Below are 11,004 nucleotides of genomic sequence, written 5' to 3'. Positions count from 1 at the left end.
ACGATGCGCAAAACGCTTATAAAATAATGCCTTCTCCACAAATCCTACCCCAAACTGGACCGGCTACTGCAATAAACCACGCCACCTACGGTTAGATAATCCTATTCCTTTGCCAGTCAGCGTGCAACATTCGTTGTCATTGGTTTTCTCTTAAAATGCGCCGGTCCTTTTTATTACAAATATACTTTTCTTGACAAAACACATTTAGTTATGTGGATAATTTTAGGCATGTCAAATATTAAGTTATTTCAATTAGCCTAATCGTTTGCATTGCGCATCTGTAATATTTCATTAGAAAGGCAGCTGTAGCATCACTGTAAAATATTTTCTTCTGTGCACTTGATGCCTGGTGGTACATACTGAAGGATCCATTAAATCACAAATAACACTGGCATCTTCAAACCAATCACATCTCATAAATAGACTTCCTTTGTTACCCTGACAACGTTTAAACTAGCATGGACCTCTGTGGTTTGAAATTGTGTTGAAAATATCTGTGTGTGTGTGTGTGTGTGTGTGTGTGTGTGTGTGTGTGTGTGTGTGTGTGTGTGTGTGTGTGTGTGTGAGAGAGAGAGAGAGAGAGAGAGAGAGAGAGAGAGAGAGAGAGAGAGAGAGAGAGAAAGAGAGAGAGAGAGAGAGAGAGAGAGAGAGAGAGAGAGAGAGAGAGAGCGCGAGCGAGCTGTACCTGCTGTAAACATTTGTACTGTCTGTCTCTCACTTTTGGAAACAAGTCTAATTGGAGACCTGCCCTGACAATGTCATTAGGAATATCATGCTCCTGTTCACATGCACTATTCATAGAATACTTATTTATATTTCCTGGTACTTTTGCAACTACATATAACAGCATATCACTTGAACCACTTAAGGGACACCATCCCACCCCCTGTAGGGGTAAGTACAACCTTTAATTTGATTTGATTCGAGCCTGTTATTATTTGTTATATCTTTTCTTGCATACTGTCATACCCACAGATTATATGTTAGAAAAAGCAAATTAATGGCAACATACTAACAGTGTTGTGAGAGTAGAGTTTACTGTAGAAATGGTGGCTAAAGGTCATAGTTGGTGTCATTGCTGAAGGGAAACAGATTCTTACATTTAGATGAGCTACATGACTATTACAAAATGCCCAAAAACTGTGTATCTACATATATACCATTATGACTAATCATTTATAATATATATAGATTAATAATCTTTCAGTGCCTTCTCTTTAATGGTCTGAAAATGACCACCTATTTTTCCTTCTCCAGGGAGCTTGCTGCACTTTCCTGTTCACAGCTATACCGCCATCTGCTGGGCAAAATCTCTGCCAGGCTTATTTAACAATTTAAAGTATGTGATGTATCGAAATTACTTTTATTTTTGGTCCTATTGCACTGTGACCCATTTCTCATCTGCTGTCCATTTCCTATATTGCCTGAGTTCCACAGGCTCTGTGGTCAAGTGTAAAAGCATTTCCAGGTCAGCTGCATCTGACTCGAAAGATAATTTCCAAATATGTGTATAGGAAGTCACTGTTCAGCTCATGATACACCCGCCCCCAGTTGTTGTTCCCCAGGTTATCACTCATTCATTGGGCCACCCCAAAGGCACTACACCCTGAGGGCTAGTTTTCTTAAATCCTGCTCCCTGTACAAAGAGTGGGTCAAGGGATGACGTTAACACTAAAAGCAATATAATATGAAACACATGTCCATTCTTGCAGCTCATAAAAACTCATCAGTTTTATGCCTCATTCCTTCAAATACATCTGGGGTTCGCCTGTGCCTCAATCCTTCAACAGCCCTTGTGCAGTGTGGATTACAGAGGCTAGTCATGGTGAGATGCAGACCTGATTCCAGGTAACGGGACATCAGCCCTCGCTTACTTCCCATATTTCCTTTCTTTTGGCATCCATATCCATATGCAAATGAGGGCTGTGCACTCTACAAACATGGGCAAAGCCACATGCACATTTCCAGAACATGAGCATTTGTAGTCCTGGGGTCATTTTGTATCATCTCTGTGATGCCTGATCTTGTTCATAATTTGATTATTCAATACAGAGTTGAATCAGACATCTGTGTGAGTGACAATGCCAACATTTTCCCTGAGTTATGAGAAGACAAAATGTTCCTAATGCTTCTGAGCTGGAATTAGACCATGACTCTTCTGCATCTGGTTCTGCCTTTCTCCAAACCATTTCATAAAAACCTCTGAAAAAGAGTGTGTGTGTGTGTGAGAGAGAGAGAGAGAGAGAGAGAGAGAGAGAGAGAAAGAGAGAGAGAGAGAGAGAGAGAGAAAGAAAGAGTGAGAGTATGTGTGTATGTGAGAGAGGGAGAGAGAGAGAGAGAGTATGTGTGTATGTGAGAGAGAGAATGTAAATAATGGGAAGGATGCGAAATTGGAAATAATATAGAAGTTCACACAGACTCAGAACACTCACACTCTCTGTGACTCACACTCTCAGAAGACTCACACTCTGTGAATTTTTTCTGCCTCTGAGCCTTTATTGGTAACTTCTGTCACAGCAAAGCAATAAAAAAAATGATCCAGTACTATTATACATGTTACACACATCAGTTTGCTAGTTCGTGTTGAAGGACGGGTTTATGGCAATGTCTAGTTTTGTTTAAGATTTTTTTCATTTCTAAATATCATTTGAGTTAATGGAATTTGAAATCATTGCTATTGTGTCAGAATTACAAAGCTTTACACCCAGACCTTACAGTTCTATCTGGAAAAAAAAGTTACTGAAAAATAACTGTTACTGAAAAACAGGAAAAAGGAAACATTCCTCCTCCAAAAGGCACAATGCTGCAGTGAGCCTATTACACAAACCTGCTTTGACTCCTATTCAGTTCACAAAAATGTACTGTTGCACATTATTATACTTTTAGACTATTATACTTCATGCCTCTGCAATCTATCTGTGAAATCAGAAAACGTGTCTACAGAACCCAGAAGCCAGGTCTTGAAGCAGAGAAACTGGAACATAAATGAGAATGTGGTATACATTACTAGAATATGCATTACATTGCCAGAATATTTTGGAGGTATTTTTGATAAAATCAGAATTTACAATTAGAAATCAGTTATTTGAAAGCTTTCATTCTTCTGTTATCTCTTGAAAAAAATAAAATGAAATTCATGTTTATTTTTACTAAGTTAACCTTTTGCTTCTGGTGTCTCTCTTGTGGTCTTTTTAAGCTTCACTCCCTTTTTCAGTGTGTGTTTCTCCCTCACCCTCTGGATCCAGCCAGACCAAAGGCTTCCATGTGAGGCTCAGCTCTGAGCTGGCAGACAGGAGGAGAGTAGGATCATACTCTAACTCACATGGCTCTGGCCCGAATCACTGCCCAGAGTGCACACCGTGAGCCCTTACGCAGAACAGCTGAACTTAACATTCCCTTGGGGCTACGTTTCCGAAAAAAGATGATGTCTTACTTCTTCCTTAGCCTCATTGGTGAGTAGAAGAGCTGAGACTGTGTGTGTGTGTGTGTGTGTGTGTGTGTGAATGAGAGAATAGGCAAGTGCTTGCACACAAGCCATTGTGTTTATTTATTGATTCATTGTGTTGTTGTTGCATTTATTAAGTGGCAGTCAAAGCAGAAATATTGCCAGGCTCCTGTCATTTTGAGGGGAGCACCTGTGACTACACAGCAGATCCTGGCTTCCTCAGCTGGAGCTTCAGTCCTAAAGGTAAAGAACAATCTGCAGCCGCAGGAACAAGCTTTTTATCCGAATGGCCTGTAAAAAAGTCTTCTAAGACCACAGTTTCTTTTTTTAAGTAAATAAAAGCAGAACAAGTGTATGAACACAACATGAATCAGTGCATCCATAGAATACTAGAATTAGGTTATTAAAATGTTTTTGGCAAAGAGAGTAGAGCAATATTGATTATTCTATCTATCTATCTATCTATCTATCTATCTAGCTATCTAGCTATCTAGCTATCTATCTATCTAATGTGCATTTGACTATCTGGAGTAGGGAAAATGTATATTGATACATTCATTGTTGATCTGAGAGCACAATGTATCCAGCAAATTGCTTCTGAGTGGCTCGTATTCAGACTCCAGCCTGCCTCCATGGAGCTACATTCCCAATAATCCTCCGATCTGTTCCCAATTCCCTGATTATTAGTTTCACCTGTATCTAGTTACTGCATATGCCTTTCAATATTTAAATAGCCGTTTCTGCTTTTCGTTGTGAAGTCTCACTTAGCAATTGTCCAGTGTTTCCAAGCTGTTGTTCCCTTGTACTCATCTATTGTGTGTTTTGGACTTATACCTGTTTTCTCTGCTTTTGCTCTTTTGCCTTTCCTTAGTCTCTTTTGTTTGTATGATTTATTCCTGTTACCGATCTTCGCAGTTTTTTTACACTGATTTTAGATCTCATTAAACCCATTGCTTTTAATCTGCGTGCAATTCTGCTTCGGCATACAAAACCTGACCCTGAGTCTGTTAATTTGTTTGCTTGATTATATTTAGCACAAGAATTATACAAGTTGTGAGAGGCAAGAGCATGATTTAGAATATAGTACATCTGAATTTATCTGAGTTAAATTTACATTCCACCCACAGAAGTTTACAATGTTTACATACCATTGTGGTTTGTGTGTGTATGCATGTGTGTGTCTATATGTGTGTGTGATGATGTCTTCTGCATCTACCACAGTTTGGGCATTTAGTCCCTGTCTCTACTTGTTACAACTATAGCTACATTTCTAAGCTTCTCCTCTAAAATATTTATTCATAAAGGCCTTCCTGTAAACATTGTCATCAAAAAGGGGCTTACTTCTAAGGGCCTTTTTAATGATACTGTTAACAGAATGCCTTTCTAGACCCAATGCCCTCAAAAAGGTCTCTCTGCAGACCTGTTGTCCTCAGAAAGGTCTCTTTGTAGAGCTGTTGTAATCAGTAACATTTCTTCGTAGACCTTCTGTTCTTTTGCTGACTAAACGCTCCATTTTCTCTCCCGAGGGCGCTTCATCACGGTGGAAGCGATCAAAGATGGCCAGCAGGAGAAAGCGGTTCTGCTGGGTCCTGAGATGGAGCAGCAAGCCTGGAGCTGCTTTCGGCTGGTCTACCAACTCATAGGCAGTGCCTCGCTGCAGGTGCAAAGGCGCGTAGAGAAAGACAGTTTTGACCACGTGCTGTGGTCGAGCAGCAGTCCCTCCGATAGCTGGCTCATGGTCAGCATAGACCTCCAGAACTACAGCGACCCATACAAGGTAACGTGTGAAGAAAAGCATGGAATATTCTACACAGATCAATCTCGGGCAAACCTCAAATGTGCCATATAACTGCTGTAATTGTGCTTGGTATTGTACTAACACTTTTCACATATTTTCTGCTTCATAGATTGTTCTTGAAGGCAGGCCTGGATCATCCAAGGACAGCAGTGTGTCCATCTTCAATGTGAACATTTCTGATAAATACTGCATCGGTCAGTAGTCTACACTGAAATCATAAAGTTTAGTGTAGTCTATGTTTAATGTAGTCTCCCATTTTCTCACCTCACTTTATATCAACATATTTGATCAACATGTTCTGTTATTTGCAAGGATGTTAACTGAAAGATGAAATGGTTTCTGTGAATTAAATGAAGTGTGTATCTAAAATGTCAAAACTTTTGGATAGACTGCTAATTGTAAGTTCATGCTAAGGTACAGAGATAAAGGATTACTAGACCAGTGTGCAGGGTCTCTCAGTGCACAATTACATTGCCTTTCAAACCCTGTCAAAGCCACACACCAAGTGTTTTAGTACTTGAGGTCTTGCATTGTATCATGATCAAGTTTCCAATCAAATATTTATCTGGGGTTTTGATTCCAAGAATGTGATTTTGAGGAGTCTCATCTATGTGGCTACACAAACCAGTGGAACAGCAACATCAACTGGTATGTTGGGAGAGACACAGCAGACAACACCACCCCCAGTGACGGGCCAGGTGAGCAGGGATATGGTGAGACGATGAAAACTACTCCTAAACTTCTCCAAAGAGGACTGCTGAGTGTTCTGAGCTACTACACTTACCCTTGCTACAATTTAAAGCTAACTACCTGCAGGTTAGGTTACAATTCTCCATATCACCTTCCTACTACAACAGAGAACATCAAATGGCACTCTGTGAGCATGTTTTATTGACTTTGTTTACATGCAGAGGTTTTGATCACTCTGGATGAGTTCATTCAGACTGAAATTATTTAGTGAACTAGGTGTTTATGTGAAGCTATTTTTTTTTACTTCCAATTACTATGAATCCGATTAGTACAAAATTATTAGGATGCATGTAAACAGAGCGAATGATGAGTTAAAGTGAATGCATGGTATTATGCTAGCTTTGAGCTCAGATAAAAATCCAGCTCTAACATTGTTTCTTCAAAACACAACAAATATAGTTAATGTAATTCTCTTACTGAATGTTGTTACCTCTTTTAGAATGGGGAACAGTGTGGTGACTGGCTTCAACAATATTTTCTCTATGAAAATTATAGCGAACTAATTAGCAAACTAACTAACTAACTTCCTAATTATAGCTAACTATAGATTGCACGTCTACATTTTTTACCAGCCATGGGAAAAATAAATCAATAAATAACAGTGTGGCTCCTTCCCCTGTACCCTGTGTTGCCAGGATAGGCTCTGCACCCCACCACCTCAAATTGAATTAATTGGGTTTGGAAGGCAAATGACTGACTGAATGAATGAATAATTTGTCTTCATGCCTAGGGCACTACATGTACGTGGATTCAGTCTATGCCAGTAGTCTCCAAGAAGTGGCCAAGCTGGTGTCTCCCATGACAACAGTGCCCATGTCAGGCTGCTTGAGCTTTCAGTACCAGCAGGAGCGGGTGGGCAGCCACCTGTTCCAGCTCTACAGCAGAGACCAGGCGGGCCAGTACCAGGAGCTGTGGAGGGCAGACGGGAGCGGTGGGAACTCGGCAGACTGGGGCGCAGAAACTCAGGTGTGGATACCTGTGCAGGTGGCCCTTCGAGCCCCATACCCCATGGAGGTAAGATGAATATTTGCTGAATATTTCAGAAAAATGCAAAAAGCAATAATCAAAAAAGTGCTGTAAAAACTGACTTAATAAAAAGAGGACATCATTTAATCATGCAATCCTTATCTGAAATTAAACAGGCTTGACAGGTTAATTTAATCTGCATTTAAACTTAACAGAGTATGAGTATGCCTGCCTGTAAACTGTGAAGGTTTTAAGGACATACATTTTTAAAGACCTATTCCTGATTGTGTGTGTGTGTGTGTGTGTGTGTGTGTGTGTGTGTGTGAGTGTGAGTGTGTGCGTGTGCGTGTGCGTGCGTGTGTGTGTGCGTGCGTGCGTGCATGTGTGTGTCTGTATGTGTTTCTAGATGGTATTTGAAGTATCTTTCAACAGTGTAAAAGGGGGTCATGTCCTTCTTGATGACATTTCATTCTCCCCAGAGCTCTGCAGTGCAGAATCAGGTGCTGTAATTCTGGAACTTTTATTAGAATTTTGATGTTGAAAACTTTTGTTAAAACTCTTTACATGTCTTATAGAGGCCATGTTTGACCCAACCATAGCAAACTGTGATTTTGAACTGGACTTGTGCCAGTACACACAGAATAAGCTAAAGGATAGTGAGATGTGGAAGAGAGTTTCAGTGCGACCCAACATCTACAGAGAAGGAGACCATACGACTGGGACAGGTCAGCACTCTCTGCACTTAAAGATAGTCATAATGTATGTCATTTGCTTATATAATAGCTTTTAATTGGTTTTACAATGACCATAGTTCATATGTAATGTACATTTCAAATATTCCAAGCTGCTTTTTGTTCAAGTCTGTGCCATAAGGGGCTTCAGTTGTCTAATGTTACAGACATTAAAGAAAATGATCTCGGGTATAAATCTTTATCAATGACTTATACTAATTCCTGTAGCTCACCTGGTAGAGTAGATAGTGCTAATAAAACCAAGGTATTGGGTCAGATTTCCACGGACCATGCATATTGTTATACTGATTAATTTGAATGTTACTCTGGATAAAAGAGATTACAAAATACACAAATATACATGTGAAATTGGGGAATAGCTAATGATAGTTCTGTCTGTGCATACAGGGTCTTTCTTGCTGGCAAATTCACACTTCACATTGCAGACTGGCTATGTCAGTCGGTTATATGGGCCTCAGCTGCCTGGAGACCAGAAATATTGCTTGAAGTTCTTCTATTTGCTTAGAGGTTTCCACCAAAACAGCCAGGCTCTGGCTGTGTATCTATATGACGGGGAAAGAGCCAAACAAAATGAAATATGGACCCAGAGTGAAAAGACCCAGAATATCTGGATACAAGTTGAGCTCAATTTGCAAAGTGAAAAAAATACCCAGGTAAGGCTGTATTAATGGGTAATATTATGTATTTCAGAGTGAAAGGCACATTTTAATAAAGACTACACAAACTGTGTGAAACTGCCCCAAGCTGTTTTATTCTGAATGTGATTTCACACATAATGCATAATATCTTGAAGTTCATTTTGTTATGTAACACATCAAAAAGCAGCCAGTGAAATCATGCAACTTAGAACCATCCTGATTACAGACTTATAGACAGAAAACCTCTGTTATAACTCACTGATCTCAGCAGAAAACGTCTGTTATGATTGATTGTTCTCAATATAAAACTTCGGTTTATAACTGACTGTGAATGGCTGAACCTCACAGTATCTGTCAGGGTTAAAGATGTTCCTGTAGATTTGCATGGGTTTTACTACAGACATAATCATTTCCGGAAAACATGACATATTTTGCCCATAAGAAAATGTTTCATGATTATACAAAGAACGTATGTCATAAGATGTCTGTGAACACCTTGTGATGCTACAGAATGACATACAACAATACCTGCAGGATGTTCTGTATATTTTCATGTGATGTGTCCATAATATGAAATGAGGTGTGATATGATGCTATATCTCTCTCTCATAAAAGGTGGTGTTCATCAGTATATGCAACAGTTTTGGGAACTGTGGTCCAGTTGGCCTTGATGACATTAGTGTTAATCTTGGGAACTGTGAGCTACCATTAGGTAAAATCACTATTACAAATGAACTCTTTGATTACACTCACAACACACAAATACATGCAATGTTCTACTTCTCCACTGCTGTAATCTTGTGTGTTTCAGGATTTTCTCTCTCTGTTCCTTCCCACTGTAACTTTGAGACTGGGATGTGTGAGAATACTCAGGACAAACAGGGCGATAAGGCAGACTGGGTGCTGACAAGAGGCTCGACACCAACCTCCTATACGGGCCCTAAAGGAGACCACACGACTGGAACTGGTCTGATCTTCATTCACTCTCACTTCATTGACTGACCAAACACATATATCCATGATGATCCACATATTATTAAATGGCTCTAAATCAAATTCCCTGTTGCTTTTGTTATTTTTCCTTCAACCTGTTATTTATACTGCAAACTTCATATTTACAGACCTTTTCCTTTTTGCTTATTGAAGGTCATTATTTGTACATCGAGGCCTCCTTGATGCTGCCAGGTCATAATGCCCGCCTCCTCTCCATGCTTCTTCGTGGTTCTAAAGGGGCACAGTGCTTGAAGTTTTTCTACCATATGTACGGCTTGGGCACAGGCCAACTCAGTGTCCTGCTACGTTCACAACCAGAGGGCAGAGACAGGCTGCTGTGGGTGCGCCGTGGGGAACAGGGCATCTCCTGGTTTAAAGCTTCAGTGAACTACCAGTATGATCATCAACACCAAGTAAGTGAACTACATTACCTATGATGCTATAGTGTTGATACATGTCCTTAAAAGGACATTTTAACTCAGTTTTCATCAAATTTTCATTTAATGTTTTTGTCTTGATTTAGATTGTATTTGAAGCCACCCGTGGATCATCAATAAGAAGTGATATTGCCATTGATGATATTACATTTCAAAAAGGACCATGCAAAGGTGTTTCATGTGCATTACTATACATCATATATATCAATAACATACCAATTATATTATGCTACAATTGAAGTGTGAACATCAGCTTGTTAGAACTGATGGTTACTTAAAACATTCATAAAGACATTATGACATGTTTTTAAAGCCCTGAGTATGGTAATGTGTTACTGTGTGTTGTATGTGTATGTTTACACATGTTCATTTTGGTGTGTATGCTTAATCCTACAGATGCTGACAAGCAAAACTCAAAAGATCCAAACTTGTCTGGAGATCACAATAACGTTGTCTGAAACAAACAAACAAAAGGACAAAATGCAAACACCAAATAGAACACATCATTACACTTGATAAACAATTTTAAAATGTGCTTTATACTAATTACTATATACATATTACTCATAGCTGCCTTCTCTCGACAGGTGAGACATAACATACAGTAAACATGGTTAAAATAAGTTTTGTGATTAGGAGTGTCAAATTCAATGCAAGTTCTGTGCATTAATATTAAGTCGTCAGCTCACTTAAATCAAATTCAGTTTACAGTTTTATGTTCAAAAGAGTTCATGAATTTGAAGAACATTTAATAAAGTGTCAGTTATACAGGATTGCACTTATTTGTTAATTTATTACTAACTTCTAATTATTTTTTCTTTTGACCTATTGGTGTTATGAATTATTAACCTGTATTGTGTGACTGCCTGATCCTTGTCTTAGACATTTCTGAACCTTTATACCTTTACATAATGAAATCACTGCTCATAAACTAACTGTAATACTGTGTACCAAAAATTCTGACACTGATCATTTACTTTGAATAAGTCTCGACTGCCATCTAATGTGCATTCCTTGTAATTTCTTGTGTTTTATACAGCTATAACTTGTCTTTTACATTTATGTACCGCGTTTCCCAAACCAAATTCAAACCTTAACCAAAAGCGAATTATTTGTTGTTCTACGCGGGCTTGCCTTGCGCACTAGAGACTACAAAAACAACGCACGAGCCATTGCACAGCGGCGTACGAGTTTCTCACGTGACAAATAACAGCCAATCGGCTCT

At 39.2% G+C, this 11,004-nt stretch overlaps 1 protein-coding gene across 1 annotated transcript; it reads left to right on the top strand.

The window, feature by feature from the left end:
- Positions 1-21: 21 nt before the first annotated feature.
- mamdc2b (MAM domain containing 2b) lies at positions 22-10,569 on the top strand. The gene is made up of 17 exons (XM_027007118.2): positions 22-90; positions 848-894; positions 1,258-1,339; positions 3,197-3,452; positions 3,584-3,688; positions 4,972-5,222; positions 5,353-5,437; positions 5,828-5,956; positions 6,724-7,007; positions 7,366-7,459; positions 7,535-7,684; positions 8,099-8,364; positions 8,965-9,061; positions 9,161-9,316; positions 9,496-9,755; positions 9,866-9,950; positions 10,176-10,569. The coding sequence occupies exons 4-17, from the start codon at positions 3,323-3,325 to the stop codon at positions 10,235-10,237; spliced, it is 2,154 nt and encodes a 717-aa protein (XP_026862919.2). The 5' UTR covers positions 22-90; positions 848-894; positions 1,258-1,339; positions 3,197-3,322; the 3' UTR covers positions 10,238-10,569.
- The last annotated feature ends 435 nt before the right edge of the window (positions 10,570-11,004 follow it).

The sequence above is a fragment of the Electrophorus electricus genome, chromosome 17 (genome assembly GCF_013358815.1).
Source record: "Electrophorus electricus isolate fEleEle1 chromosome 17, fEleEle1.pri, whole genome shotgun sequence".
NCBI lineage: Eukaryota > Metazoa > Chordata > Actinopteri > Gymnotiformes > Gymnotidae > Electrophorus > Electrophorus electricus.
The sequence above is the reverse complement of the archived record's forward strand: the minus strand, read 5'-3'. Positions and strand labels throughout refer to the sequence as shown.

Excerpts from the sequence above, each read along its gene's own strand:
- mamdc2b (XM_027007118.2), top strand. The coding sequence starts at position 3,323 with ATGGCTCTGGCCCGAATCACTGCCCAGAGTGCACACCGTGAGCCCTTA. Across the intron at positions 5,223-5,352 it reads ACTACAGCGACCCATACAAG|ATTGTTCTTGAAGGCAGGCC; the intron begins GTAACGTGTGAA and ends TCTGCTTCATAG. Across the intron at positions 5,957-6,723 it reads GCCAGGTGAGCAGGGATATG|GGCACTACATGTACGTGGAT; the intron begins GTGAGACGATGA and ends CTTCATGCCTAG.